General features: G+C 39.9%; 1 protein-coding gene and 1 non-coding gene across 2 annotated transcripts in view; both read left to right on the top strand.

Annotated features, from left to right (window-relative positions):
• LOC128256383 (nuclear pore membrane glycoprotein 210) overlaps positions 1-15,711 on the top strand; it is a 42,413-nt gene that overhangs the window by 264 nt on the left and 26,438 nt on the right. The window contains 10 exon segments of the mRNA XM_052986697.1: positions 11-1,070; positions 2,253-3,294; positions 3,297-3,622; positions 3,685-4,435; positions 4,497-4,814; positions 7,253-7,384; positions 7,454-7,653; positions 7,720-7,983; positions 8,664-8,789; positions 9,099-9,204. Coding sequence (XP_052842657.1) covers positions 11-1,070; positions 2,253-3,294; positions 3,297-3,622; positions 3,685-4,435; positions 4,497-4,814; positions 7,253-7,384; positions 7,454-7,653; positions 7,720-7,983; positions 8,664-8,789; positions 9,099-9,204 — 4,325 coding nt within the window.
• On the top strand, positions 4,849-4,985 carry LOC128256407 (small Cajal body-specific RNA PsiU2-35.45). Its single transcript, XR_008267777.1, has one exon. It is a non-coding gene; the product is annotated as a small Cajal body-specific RNA PsiU2-35.45 (non-coding RNA).

Raw genomic sequence — 15,711 nt, 5'->3', positions numbered from 1 at the left:
AACCCCGCAGGTCAGCCTCCCGCCAGGATCTAATATCTATCATGCCTGTCTACAAGGGCTTCAGCGAATGTGCTTACCAGGCGGTGGTAACGGTGCGTACCCACGAGAGGCGACGGAACACAGCGATTGTCTTTGCGGAGGAGGCTCACACGGGCGAGACACTGCGCTGCGACGTGATTGTGGATGTTATCGCCAGCTTAAACGTGCGAACAGCCACCCGGCAGCTCTACCTCGAGGAGGCGCCTGCCATGTTCGAACTGCACGCTTTTGATGAGCAGGGAAACGAGTTCTTCACCTTGGAGGGCATTGAGTTTGATTGGGAGATTTCGGAACCCAATAGCAAGAAGCCCGCCGCTATGCGCTACCTAACCTTCACGGACAGTCCCTATCACACGACTCCGCCCGCCCTGGAGAAGTTTGAGGCGGAGGGTACTAAGGGGTACATGATCCTCCTTGAGGGCATTAACACGGGCACAGCCAAGGTAAAAATCGGCATGCCCCAGGTCGAGTACAGGCACGTGAAGCCCATTGAAGTTTACATCAATGTCTTGGCCAACATTATTATAGAGCCCTCCGAAGTCACCATTCTGGCCGGCGACTCCGTCTCATTCCGTATCCTGCAGCTGAAAATGGACCGACTGCACGTTATAGACAACAAGCAATACTACTTGGAGGTGGAGGATGTCAGCGTTGCCAAACTACATGGCAACAGTGCCACTGGATCGGCTTTGGGTCGCACTCAGGTCTTTCTACGGGATCGCAACATGGCAGACTCGGATAACGCCACTAAGGGACCGAGCGCCCTTTTGACTGTGGCGGAGCCCCAAAGGCTGGGCATCAGCTTGCTACCCCATCTCAATTGGGCCACGGTGCAGGGCGTGCGTCACGAATTGGCCTTGGACCTATTTACCGCTGACGGGCAGAAGATCACGCTGGGCAGCCGGTATTCCATTAGCTCAGAGGTGGACGAGACCCTATTCGCAATTGATCACCGAACTCGAAACGGGAGTCGGCTTGTCGGTGAAGCGAAAAAGGAGGGTATCACTCAAGTGTACGGATCATATAAAGACGTAAGTTTATGTTTTTGTGGTCGGTAGGTAAGACAATTACAAGAAATTTTTTTTTCGGACTACATCCTATTGCTTCCAAAATAATCGATTTTGTAATTTTAAATCAATTATGACTGTATAGCTGATCTAGGGAGCATTGGAAAAAGATTTTCTGTATACCTTTGCCAATCGTATCATAATTTTATTAAGATGATTGCAACGCAGTGAAGGAAAGACTCCCGAGTCTATAAGGCTTATATCAGTGAGAAGAGTAAAATGGCGTTAAAAACTATATAGCAGGCCGAATAAAGCGTTTCCGACGTTTTAAACTTTATAACAAAATGTATACGCATTCTTCATCAGAATCAAAAGTTTATTTCCGTCTGTCTGTCCGTCCGTATGACCGTTGAGATCTCGAAAACATTAAAATCCTGAGATTTCGGATTTAAAACACAGATTCTAGTTAAGTATACGCAGCTATTATCTGTCATGTCACCCTGACAAAGAAGCCATTTATTGGGAGGTGTCAGTCTTATATTTATATCGACAAACAAGCATTTAATTTTTAAAAAATTTACAAAATAGAAAAGTTACATTTAAAAAAAAATTTGTTTTTTCATATTTTTATTGTTTCCATGGGAGCTATATGATATAGTCGTCCGATTTTGATGAAATTTAAAACGTAGTTCTGAAATATTTAACCATTACTTTATGTCGAAGAAGCAGTCATAATACCCTCTTATAATTTCAGTCAGAAGTTTGCAACGCAATGCAAGAGACCTTTCCGACCCTATAAAGTATATATATTCTTGATCAGCATCACTAGGAAAGTCGATCTAGCCATGTCCGTCTGCCAGTCCGTCTGTCTGTCCGTTTCTACGCAAAGTAGTACCTCAGTTTTTATTGCAGGTAGTACATAAGTCGGAAAGAGCCGGATTGGACGACTATGGATTTTAACTCCCATAGGAAAATTTCTTTGAATATACTTTGAGACATATTTACTATTCAAAATTACTATTTCATTAAAATCGAACAACATTTAGCAGTTTTTACAATTATTTGCCAATAAAACGAAGTTTGCACCGACATTGCATTTTTTTCGTTAACTGAATTTGAATATATAAACTGAGAATTTGATTGCAATGCAAAACATTTTCTAGACTTACAATTACTTTAATAACTTAATTTTTTTACTCATGACAGCTGTCGGTACAAGCTGAGCTTCAGATCTTTGAAGAGCTTAAGCTGATACCAACCAAGGTGGTACTGCCCTACGATCAAAGCAGTTTGAAACCGTTAGAGCTGCAGTTTCATGCTTCTGGCGGAGACAACAACTACGCTTGGTTCTCCGGAAACCCGCAGATGCTTCAAATAGATGCCCAGGGCTTGGCCAAAACTGAAATCCGAGATGTTCGACCGGCCCTCGTTCTCCATGAGCGTCTTCAGAACGGCAGTTTGGTAGCCGCTCACACCACCGTCAAAGTGGCACTGACCAGAAACCAGAAAATCTCCTGTCTTGCGCAGATTTACTTCCTGCCCCCCAACAGACTCCAGATTAAGCACAGCAACTTTGAGACATCCCTGAACGGCTTTGTTTTCGTACATGTCGGTGTGTACGCCCGAATTAATAATTCAGACGTTCCCTACACGACTTGCAACAACCTCCACTTTCAGCTTGATTTCAGCCATCCCATTTTACAGCTGGAGAGCAACGAGGAGGTACAGGAAGCGGTCCATGATGCGTGCCACGTGCTACGGCTTCGGGCTACCGCTGTGGGCAGCACTTCGTTACGCGTATCATACATGTTTCAGGACAAAGTGCTTCATGACACTGTAGACATTTACGTTTTTGAGCCGCTGGGCGTGCTGAATCCGCCGGATAACGAGGTGGTGCTGCCCGTCGGTTCATCCCGCAACATTATCTACTCAAACGGACCGCAGCGTATTTATACGCTGGCGGCCGAGCTAACCAAGTCCACTGATTTCGATGGCAATATAATCAAGGTGTCTGAGATAAAGTTCGACATACAAAATGCTATTACCGCGTTCACGGTGCTGTGCCGCAAGCTGGGCCAGACTGAGTTCACTTACCGTGTCCACAATAGTCTTTCCACGCCCAACTTCGCCGTCTACCGATCCGAGGTGACCACCAAAGTGCATTGCGTGCGTCCCCGCTTCTTAAAGCTCTACGCTCGCCACAACCTGCGCGAGTCCTGTCCCCTGGAACAGCGCTCCTCGCTACTGTTTCTAAAGATCGGGAGAACAAGTTTGAGATTGAAATAGAGGTGCAGGATTCAAATAATCGCCGGCTTATGAATGTGAGCTCTCTTCAGCTGGACTGGGAATTTTCCGCGGGTGACGAGCGCTACCATGAGGACACTGTTTTACACCGTCATGTCACCGAGGAGAAATTTGTTCACACCGTTAGCGTTCCGAACCGCGATCTTCTCGTCCTAACTTTGAGCGAGGTGGCGCCCAACTTCCGCATTAAAGGAACGGTGTCCCACTACAAAGAAAAGCTGCTCGCCGAGCAAGATATTTACGCGGAGCGTCCTGCTTTCGGACTCAAAAATGTGGGTTATCTTTGCTAAATAATTTTCCTCTCGCTAATTTATCTTTAAAATTCCCTTTGCAGCCTAAAACGGGGTTGATTGGCACGCCTCTAATCGAAAACGAGATACGATTTCACACAGTCAACAGCACGCTGTTGCCTAAAGACCACATCAGCATTTTTCTTGCTAAGGGTCACAGCGAAGAAATACCCATCACTCAGGGCAGCGGTTACCTGCAGCTCGAGCTCTCCGAGGAGGGAATCGTGCAGGTCGAATATGACGAGAAGACCCGCCTATTAGTGTTGACGCCGTTGCGTTTCGGCCACGTGCGTCTCGAGCTGACCGACCGCTGTTTGACTAACGAACCCAGTCATCTGTCCATCTCCGTTGTGGGAATTGGGGCCATTGAAGTAGCTAGCATGGACCGGATGGAAAGGACTACTCGCATTGAGGCGATTGTCCGGGTCTTTGACACCAACGACAACCTTTTGCTTGTGGACCGAAACATATTGAGTGTGTACGATCTAACTTATCAGGTCTTGGACCAAAGCGTTTTGAGTGTGCGTTTAGGCGAGCAGAATGACTTGCGACCGGGGGAAATCCGCTACACCATCACGGGCAACAACGTCGGCGAGACCAAGATCGTTTTTCAGTCCGGAAGGGGCACCCTGCAGGTGACAAGTGAGCCGCTTAACGTTCAGGTTTTTGCCCCGATTCGTCTCTATCCGCGCACCTCAACTCTCGTGGTCGGCAGCAGCATACAGATCTACTACCAGGGCGGGCCGCAGCCAAACACCAATATGGTATACACAGTGGAGTCGGAGCAAATAGCAAGTGAGTTTATTTCTGGTGTATCGCTTGACCATAAGATTATTTTTATCCGTCTCTCTTGCAGCTATAAGGTCGTCTATTGTTACGGCCCACAGGCTGGGGACCAGTAAGATTGTAGGCAAATTCGTGCTAAAAAACCCCATAACCGGTAAGGACGAGGTGGTCTCTCAAGACTCGGTGGAAATAAACGTGATTGCCCTTAAGGGAGTGCAGATACGCACGCCGCTGGTCCGAGTTCGTTGCGGTGCCGTAATGCCTGCCACCTTGTGGGGACATTCTGATTTATCGCCTATGGTTCTGGGTACTCTGCAAAATACGAAAATCTCCTGGAAAGCTAGCCCAACGCAGGTGGTTGAATTATTTAACGTATTCACGGGTGCAGGTGAGTTTAGTTTTATCAAGTCTTTAGTATAAATAAACGTGCACGGATACCGCTGAAGAGATTATATCAAGCTTTATGCCCACAAAGTGCACGAACATTAAATTCCAAATGTTTTTCGATGAGCCTGCCCGTTTGAGTTTCGAAGCAGGAACAGATACGGAACTTACAAGCCCTTCCATTAATGAAGAAAAGGCCTGGAAGTAATTTCTTATTTCCAGTTTTATCGCGGCAAAACTATTAAAATAGATAAGCCAATTATATAATTAAAATTTTCCTTTTTCAATGTAAGAATATGTAGCAGAACATACCAAAATATGCTGTCATGCAGAGGGTATAATAATTTCAGTCAGAAGTTTGCAACGCAGTGAAGGAGACATTTCCGACTCTATAAAGTATATAATTCTTGATCAGCATCACTAGGCAAGTCGTTTTAGCCATGTCCGTCTGTCCGTCTGTCCGTCCGTTTCTACGCAAACTAGTCTCTCAGTTTTAAAGCTATCTGCATGAAACCTTCTTAAAAGTTGTCTTTCTATAGCATATAGCTCCCATAGGAACAATCGGAAAAATAAATGAAAAAAAATTATAACTTTGCTGTTTTTTAATTTTTTTTTAGTCCTTCGACATATAGTAGTGGTTAAATATTTCAGAATTACGGTTTAAATTTCATCAAAATCGGACGACGGTAGCATATAGCTCCCATAGGAACAATCAGAACAATAAAGAATATTTAATAGCTGCAAGGGTATATGAACTTCGGCTTGCCGAAGTTTGCTTCCTTTCTTGTTTTAAAATGAAGTCAAAAATTAAATTAATATTTTGAAGAAAAGAACGACCATTAAAATACATTGTAAACATTGTTTCCTACCGTATTCTTTAATATTTAACATTTGACTTCTTCAGTCAAATTAAATAATAAACAATTATAAAGAATTTTTTAAAGAACCTTAAATTTAAAAATTTTCTTTGGAGTACACCGTTTGATTTTATTTAAAGTTTATGGATTTGTCTGGTTCAAGACGTTCGCTTTTCTATAGGAAACTAATAATTTTATTTGGAAGTTCAAAGTATATATAATATTTTATACAAAAAATACCAACGGCAGTTCTGCAGTTCAACTAACTTTTTGGAGTAATAAAGTTACTTCTGGAGATTTTTTTGGTTTCAATTGATGACATTAAAACTTCGTTTGGCTGAATTGTAATTGACTACGTTTCTGTTTCAGTACAAATTTGAGCCAATGGTAGTGCAAATGAATTAGTTGCAAGACTCTACAGGCTCTGTCTTTGTCGTTACGAGCCCAGCTTCCTAAACAGTTTCTTATAAGGATGACTGTTTCAGCCGGCGCTCTTTAATTTGGTAGATTTTTTCACAAGAGATTCTTTGTACTGATTGGCGCTAGTTTCTTAGTGTACCGTCGTTTTTTTCTTCTTTCTTGAGAGCCCTGGTGAGTCTGCGAGTAGCCTCCTTAAGGCATTGTTTCAAAGATGGTGATGTGGTGGTCTGTCAAGCACGCCTCAACCGTCTCTATTCCAAAAAAAGCTGTTCAATTTGAGGATTAGTTTTGTCTTAGTTGGTTTGCACATCTTTCCCTTCTTGTGGAGATTCCTTGGTTGCTGCAACGAGTAAAGATTCTAGTGCATTAGCATAACAATGGATGTTCTCCTTGATGTTGAGCTGCGGTATTAGTTCTATGTGGGAACTTACATACTTCTTGTATTTAAGCCAGTTGGTTCTATGCGCCAGCCTGTAGGGGTGCTCGTTTATTTTCGGGCAGTAAGGCTCGAGAGCGTTTTCGCAATTATTAGATAGCGAGAGAAGTTTTTGTCATATTGAAATCAATTAAATCTGTGGTTCTGGGATCTACTGGCCAATATGAAGGGCTGTCCGGCGAAACGTAGACCAGTTTATTGCATGTTTGGATGAGATCCCCACTGATTATGCTTGGAAGTTAATTAAAAAAGTCAATGAATGGGCATTAGAGATGGTAAAGCGAGGTGTGCAGTAGTGCCCAATGGTAAATTGTGTTTCCGCTAGCAACATAACTGTTCGAATCGTTAGATTCACAATTGCAGATTCACAATTGGAGATTCACAATTGGAGATTCACAATTGGAGATTCACAATTGCAGATCTGCAACACGACTGCTTCTACCTGACGCTGAGCCAAATTTCTTGTCTCCGTTTGTCCGCGTATGTCACTGTTTTCACCAAAATCTGTTAATCTGTTTTTAAACATATACGGAAGTTAATCATAATTTTAATGTTTTCAAGAATATTTAATTTTTGCAATAGCTGCAAGGGTATATGAACTTCTGCTTGCCGAAGTTAGCTCCCTTTCTTGTTTTTTTTTGTTAAGAAATGATATTTATTTCGACTTTGCAGATACTTGAAAACATCTTATCGCTTAGTGTAAATTATCGTGTTTAAATCCAATTCCAGGAATCGAATACCAAAGTGAAGACTTGATATCGGTCCGAGTAAGAGCCCTTAACCCCGGAAAGGTTACCATATCGGCAACCATCAGTTTGGCGGATGGAACTATGCTGCCAGCAGCCACCGTGGAGCTAACTGGTTAGTGTGAGCTCACTTGACTATTTACAAGAATTACTTTAAGGTCGCAAATGAAAATTATTCTCGTAGTTTTTAAAACACTGGAACTGGTCGCACCAAAACCAATCCAAATGGATTCCATTTTGGCAGCGCCGCGAAGCATTCTTCAGCTTAAGTCTAATATGGACAATACGGTCTATAGGACAGCCGGCCAGAGCAGTGGCATTATCAACGTATCACCCGATGGCCTTGTGCAAACAAAGGACATTCTTGGCCGTGATCTGATAATTGTAAGATCCAGCATGCGGGCACAAAAGCGGAATTCTATTGAATTGAATTTTATGTTTATCTTCTAGGCTAAAACAGCGGACCAAACACTGTCTATCGGAATCGAAGTGAAGAATGTACAATACATTTTGGTGACACTAATACCAAACCTTAAACTTAGGAAAGTCGAACACAAGGTTCCGCGAGGTATGAACTTTCTATTTAAGATATCGCTACACGACAACCTGGGCAACGAGTTCTCACATAATATCGAGGATGCAAATGGACTGCGGTATGAACTGGCCACCAAAGATGTGGTGGACGCCAAGATAGATAACAATCTGACAATTGCAGTGAGTACGATTTTTCAGTTTTGAACGCTACTTTCGAGGCCTGTTAATATGTAGCTGTATATAGCCGAGTTCCGCCAAGTATCGATTTTTATGAGTATATGCGTATAAGCAATAGATATTTTGGTGTTTCGCTGATTCGTTGTCTGATCTTAATAAAATTAAAACCTCATTTCTTAAAGGTTAAACCATTTCTATAATTATATTCGTAAAAATGGAGAAACAGCTGAGCTATTTTGTTCTTTAATTTTTTTGGCGATTGTTACTTTTTGAACCAGTCGTTTTATCTTAATAAAATTAAAATTGTATATTTGAACTGTAAACCCATTACTATTTCTCGAAGTTAAATTGTGTAGTTTAAAAACATCGGAATTTATTTTTTTTAATTTATTTTTGCGATTGTTCCTTTAGGAGCTTTTTAGAAACTGCCATACATGACTAGACTCTTCTATGGATGCTGATGAAGCATTTATTTACTTTATAGGAATGATAATTTCTTTATTGCGTTGCAAACCTTTGATAAACATTATAATAAACTTTGCAAACTTATAAACATAGAGCGACCACGGTTCTAAATTGTGACTAGCCGCAGGACGCACTGAGTCAAAGCTGTAGCTTTTGCAGCTCAAATTTTATACGCAATGATTAAAACATGTTAACGATATACGCATATTTACACACAGCTAAACCTGCAGCGGGAGACCAACAATGTCATCGCCATCAGTCTAAGAGACCCAACTGGAGTCAAGCATGCTGAGGACTACATCAAGTTGTCAGTGGTCGAGTCAGAAAACATCTTTCCCACCCAGGTAAGCTGGGACTTAATACTCCTATTGACATTAAAAAACAGGTTAACATGGGGTAGAACAGATGCAACATGCATTGCTGGTCGCAGAAAACGAAGAAAATGTTAGAAGCGTATGGGTTGTAAGACTGTCACCTATGATTTCCTAGCTATTTAAGTGAGTGATTTCTAAACGCCTCTTACAAATTAAATATTTTTTTTTCTCCCGCATGAAAAACACGTCTCCTGTTTTTACTGACACACATTACCCCTCAAACACATTCACATACAATTATAAACAACTGCTCGTGTCCAACCGTCAAACAAGCGACAGACCATTTTCTCTGTAGGCGACATCATTTGCTTCGATTCACCGCTAACGCTGTCATCGATTTGGAGCAGTTCGAATGAGCATATTATTTCGATTAATAAACACACAGGTGAGTAATTTGGTGCTTCAAAAAAAAAACTATTAGAATGGACTAGATTATGGATTGCTTAATCGTTGAGTGCTAGTTTTTTCGGGGTTTGAAAATGCTTTCACAGCATTACATTGTTTTTGCTTTACTGCAATATTAATTTTCTAGACAGCAAAATCATTTTTTTGATCTGGCTGTGAGTGCCTTGGAAGGAACAGACATCTGTCACTCTTACGAACTTTACAAGCAACATATTAAACCGCTAAATAGAAAAAATTTAACGGGTTACATAGGTTACCTCATACAAAAAAAATTAAAAAAAAAAAAAATTATAAACTTGTCTATTACTGCGTCATTTTCGGCAGTCCCTTGGAAAAATGGACCCTCCGCGTTGACAGCATAACTTTTCGCGGGATCATCAGAAACCAAAAAAAAAAAAAATTGTTTTAGTTAAGACCATAAAATGGTTATTTGACGAAGGAAGGTTTCCTCGAACAATATACAATTTTACATAAAAAAAAAATATTTATTTCAAATCTCCAATTAAGATTTTGTAAAATTAAAAAAAAAAATATTATAAACTTGTCTATCACGGAGTCATTTTTAGCAGTACCTTTGAAGATATCAAAAATGAAATATACTTGTTTTAGTTAAGACCTTCTATGCAAATTCTAGTAGTTCCTACGCAGCACAAGATTATTTCAAAACGGAGCCACGCCCACTCGACACCCGCAATTCGTGAAAGACATGTGAGACCGTTATATCTATCGGTTCTATGCCCTCTTTCCACACAGTCCATCCGTTGGAAACGGTTGGAACTTTAAACTCCGGTTTCCACAGAGCACAATCCACCTTCCACCTTCTGATCTGAACGGCCTTAATGCAAAATACAAGAAAAATCGGCAGCGAAAAAAACAGTAATTTGGTTATTCAAATAAAATTTGTAATACTCTGCAGAGGGTATTATAATTTCAGTCAGAAGTTTGCAACGCAGTGAAGGAGACATCTCCGACCCTATCAAAATCGGATGACTATATCATATAGCTCCCATAGGAACAATGATGTTTTAAAATTTTTTTTGTTAGTTCTTCGAAATATAGTAATGGTTAAATATCTCAGAATTACGGCTTAAATTTCATCAAAATCGGACGACTACATCATATAGCTCCCATAGAAACAATAAAAATATATACATTTTTTTTTAATGTATCTTTTTGGGTTTTTGAGACAACTTTGAACTCTCAATCACACCTACAGACTCTGACACGATTGCTAAATGCCAAAACGATTCTGATTCCCACTTTTTTTTTGGCGTTGAGATCTTTGGGCACTGCGACTCTCATGACACTCAAATAATCACGGTTGCTTGCAATTCTATCGTCCGCTACGTATTTGATCTCCGTCGTACTGACCACACATCTCAACCTATTAGTAATGTTTTTGACCTTAGCCTTAATCAGTGGATCGACTCATTTATTTTCAAAAAATTTTGTGCAACCGTGAACCTTTCTACTTGTTTCAAAATCTTCCAGGATAATCGCAAGGAGCACAAAATTTTACTGTCCCCAGACATAAAACCTTATGCTCAAAGAGGCAATTTTTTCTTAACGCCATACGCCAATCGAACAATCTATCACATATGTACACTGACACCCTTCGATTATAAAGTAAAAGAATTTGTGCGAACCTAAGGATAGTTGTAACTTACGTAAAGTAAATTGCCAGTTTCTCAAGGAACATCTCTGCACTTTATGAATTTCATTTTAATCAAATGAATAAAGAAAAAATTAATTGTAAGTACATTGAGTAAGGATTAATACAATTTTTTTCTCTACAACTTAGTGTACAGTTTGTGAACTGCACACTAATAGGGTGTACTAATTATGTATTGTAGAATGTGATACAATAATGTCAATACTGGCGTTAAAACAACATTCACTCACATTCATTGAAAGTTGTACATGTAAACGTGCACTCAGTTTTAGAATGAACGATTCATTTGCCATTTTGAATGCATTTACGCAGACCTCTAGTAAAAACATCCAATTGGACTCTTGCTGCTTTAAGGAGGATTTCTACTCTCGAGAAGAGAAATTGAGTGGTTATTTAGGAAATTTATTACAAAAGTTTTACTGCAAAGATTTGAAATTTTTTTTTGTCACTTAAAACAAAAATTTGTTCCAGAACCTTGGAATTTGCTTTTCATACAACTTTAAATTAATTTTCCCGAAAACGTCTTTTTTGAAGTTCGTGAACATCAGAACTCAAATAAACACACATAAAGCAGAAGTTTATCACAAAGGGTTTTTTTTTCTATTTGTTAAGAACAATTTAACCGCTATTTGTTTTTAGTTAAAACCGCGTTGTTCACATCAAAATGCTCAAAAAATAGAAAAAAAAAACTCTTTGTGACTACTTCGAAAAATTCATCAGCTTTAAAAAGCATATAAATTTGTTTTCCGATAATCCGGTCACAAGTTATGATGTTCACCTTAAACTAACTTTTTTTTCAATACGCCTCCGAAAATTCACCGTTACCGTCTTATTATTTATTATTTATCTTTGAAATTTTTTTCTTACATTCTTTAAAAGTTGTATAATAATATGTAATTAAATTTAAAACAAGAAGGAAAGCAAACTTCGGCAAGCCGAAGTTCATATACCCTTGCAGCTATTGCATTAATTAAATACTTTTGAAAACATTTAAATTATGATTTACTTTAGTATGTGCTAAAAAAAACATTGAAACTATGATGATTTGCAGCTCAATTATTAGATAGTTATTTTATATATTTTTATTATTTCTATGGGAGCTATATGCTATAGACGTCCGATTTTGATAAAATGTATACCACAATTCTGAAATAATTAAACATTGCCATATGTCGAAGAACTAAACAAAAAATTAAAAAACAGAAAAGTTATAATTTTTTTTCATTTATTTTTCCGATTGTTCCTATGGGAGCTATATGCTATAGTCGTCCGATTTTGATGAAATTAAAACCGTAATTCTGAAATATTAAACCATTACTATATCTCGAAGAACTAAACAAAAAATTAAAAAACAGCAAAGTTATAATTTTTTTTCATTTATTTTTCCGATTGTTCTTATGGGAGCTATATGCTATAGTCGTCCGATTTTGATGAAATTTAAACCGTAAATCGGAAATATTTTACCATTACTATATGTCGAAGAACTAAACAAATAATTAAAAAACAGCAAAGTTATAATTTTTTTTCATTTATTTTTCCGATTGTTCCTATGGGAGCTATATGCTATAGTCGTCCGATCCGGCTCGTTCCGACTTATATACTACCTGCAATAGAAAGACAACTTTTGGGAAAGTTTCATGCAGATAGCTTTAAAACTGAGAGACTAGTTTGCATATAAACGGACGGACAGACGGACAGACGGACGGACAGACGGACAGACGGACAGACGGACGGACAGACGGACTGTAACGAGTACGTGGCTATGATGTTGTTGCATGACGATAAGGACGCACGCGCGATGGTCCAGCTGCTCCTTGTCGGCTATTTGGGGTGGTGATCTTGTCCTTCGTCACGAGCCAGTAAATTCTAAAATTTTATCGAATTTTCGCGTGCAGCGACAAGTGGTATGGGGTAGGAAAAATCATATGAATCCGCGCCAGCACGAAGAGGGATAGTTATTTTACTCATGGAATTCCTAAAGTTCCTCGGGTGTTCTAATGGAACCAAATTTGCCCTCCCTGCCTTGGCCGTTCTTTACCGAAAACTTCCCATCATATTATCGAACGGCCCCTTCTACCGACTCGGGTTCTACCGGGGACTCATCCTAGTCGAAGGCAAACAAAAAATATAATTTAGCTAAACATTATAAAGTGTATTTAAAACCTAATTAAAATTCTTAAAATTAGAGAACATATTGAAAAGATATTAAATGAGAACATAAATACATGCAATACAACTGAATTATCAAATTAACCTTCGCAGTAAGATGTAATACGAAATAAAACCAAAAAAAAATATTATTCGAGAGCGAGAATACGGAAATGGCAGAAAATTGCAGTGAAGAGCGCACGGCGAATTCAAATTGAGTGGTTTGTTTTACTTATTTCGAAATTCATCTCACTCAAAAATTTGAGAGACCAGAGAGATGGTAAATCCGCTGCTTTTTTTTTATTTTTTCCTTCTCCTTTATGGATTATTCGAACTGCTAGGTTTTGTACGGTGGGACGCAAAGTAATTTACTTGATATATATATTTTACAAAGACATATTAACAAAACGAGATATCAGACTCACCAACATTCCGGAGATCCACCGACGAAAGCGCTTCCGTAAGTGCACCTTAGGCTGAAAATTTAAATTTCTTTAAATATACACTGCAAGCCCACTGTGCAAAACAACAGCAAAATTTTTTTCTTCTTTTTTTTGTTGCAGTTCTTTCCTTCTTTTTTAACACATTGGCTTGTTTGTCCACCCAAAAAAAATTAAAATAAATTATGCCTAAAGCAATTCGTGCTTCTAGCTATTCATTATTAAAGCCTTTCTGGCCTTCTAACTATCACTGCACTTTCCTCTTCTTTTCCTTCTTTTTCTTACTCTTTCACTCTCACAGGCTTATTTCACCTAACCTAGACCACAAAAAAAAAGGAAAAAAAACTTATAAAATAGCTTATAAACTATCCACTTTCAGCAAACTCCGACCGATCTTTGGCTTTCTGAACTGCCTTACATTCCGTACGGCGACTTAACCATTATTCCATAATGTTATCCGCCGAGTTAAATGGAATTTTCGTCCGACCGTGGACCGAAACGTCTAACCTAGATCAGCGCGCCGAAAAACTGCCTACCAAGCTGAGCCTCGCTAAGTTTCGCTCGCAGACGGGAGATAACGAAGATGATGAAGAGGGAATATAAATATTATGTGCAGTTTGGGCAGGTGTTACATCTCGAGTTCTTTTTGACTCTTTTGCCCTCTCTTTATCCTAGCTCCGCTCCCAGCGACTTAGGCTGATTAAATAATTATCTCGGGGAACTCTTAGGCCTTTGAGACCCCTTATGCGGCGATAATTTCCCTCCCCCGTCGGATGACTTCGCTCTTCTTTTGGGGTGTCTTGATGAATTGTTCCCTCTACAGCAATGGCCGGATCCAATATCGGATACTAAGCGCCAAACCTAAATCAAAAATCACTTTTGGGTCTGCAATCTTCGCAACCATTTCTTTTTCTTACCCGTAAACAGGATTTAGCGCTATATCTAATCCGGAAATTCTACCCGTCACTTTACACAAGGCCACTGTAGAGATATAATTTTCAAGCAAACTCTCACCAACTAATTAAATACGAGACTTACAATTGAACTAAACCGCACTCGATGGCTGCCGAAAAGGGAAAGAAAGCCAGCAGCTCGTGGCTCTGGGCGGGAAGCTAAGTTAGCCCCCATGGAATAACTCTTCGTTTTCCGGGATCATGACAATTGACTCTGTTGCCTCTTCGTCTCCGAAAATTCTTACCCCAATCGCGGCACCCAACTGACCACTAGATGGCGACACTTTCGGTTTTTGCCTCATAGATGGCACTGCCCATCGATTTACCTGCCACAAGCGTTACAAATTCCCCCCTCACAAGATCAGACTTGGGGGTGAAACACACAAGGCTGACCAAAACTGAGCTTGAGGCAGCTACATTACTGTTTCATATCCTTAGCATGATATCTACCCATTAATCGTCCCTGCAGGTCTTCCAGATCATAGTAAGCATTTCCCACCTTCTGGCGTACCCTGGCCTTAAGATACCTCGGACCCAATTTAGCATTATAGCCTGCTTGGAAATTGCTTTGCCTGAAATTCTTTAGAAATACTTCTTGCCCAAGGTCATAGGAAACGTCCTTAGCCCGCAGATTATAAAGTCGCTCGTTTTTCTCATTTTGCTTTTTCATAACTTCGACAGCTCTATTCCGCACTAACTCTAAAGAATCTTCTCTAGAAAATAGCGCAGAACGATCATCCAGCAACCCCAAAGCTCTTAGCAGCTTGTATGTCGATCCGGAATTTATAAAATGCTGGCCAAATACCATATAATAGGGTGTCGTTCCCAGAGAAGAGTGTACCGCCGATCTTAATGCACAGCAAATGCTGCTCAGCTCTTCGTCCCAATTTTTCTGATCGGGCCTAACATATGATCGTATTGCGGCTATCACCGACCTGTTTACTCGCTCCGATGCATTTGCTTGTGGCGAATACACTGCCGTGAATGAATGCGTTACCCGGTGGTTCCGAAGAAATTTTTGAAACGCGTCTGATTTAAATTGTGACCCATTATCCGAAATAACCGTTTCTGGCACTCCAAATGTATGGAACAGATCAGTTTGCAGATATTTAATCACTACGTCTGCATTTAGTTTCTTAACTGCTTTTAAGAACACAAACTTCGAATAGTGGTCTAACACGATAAAAATGCCTATGTTACCGCTTTTTGAACGTGGATATGGACCCAGGAAATCAACATATAACCTCTGAAAGAATCTTCCCGACTCTGGTGGT

The sequence above is a fragment of the Drosophila gunungcola genome (genome assembly GCF_025200985.1).
Source record: "Drosophila gunungcola strain Sukarami chromosome 2R unlocalized genomic scaffold, Dgunungcola_SK_2 000017F, whole genome shotgun sequence".
NCBI classification, from domain to species: domain Eukaryota; kingdom Metazoa; phylum Arthropoda; class Insecta; order Diptera; family Drosophilidae; genus Drosophila; species Drosophila gunungcola.
This window is presented reverse-complemented; position numbering and strand designations above follow the sequence as displayed.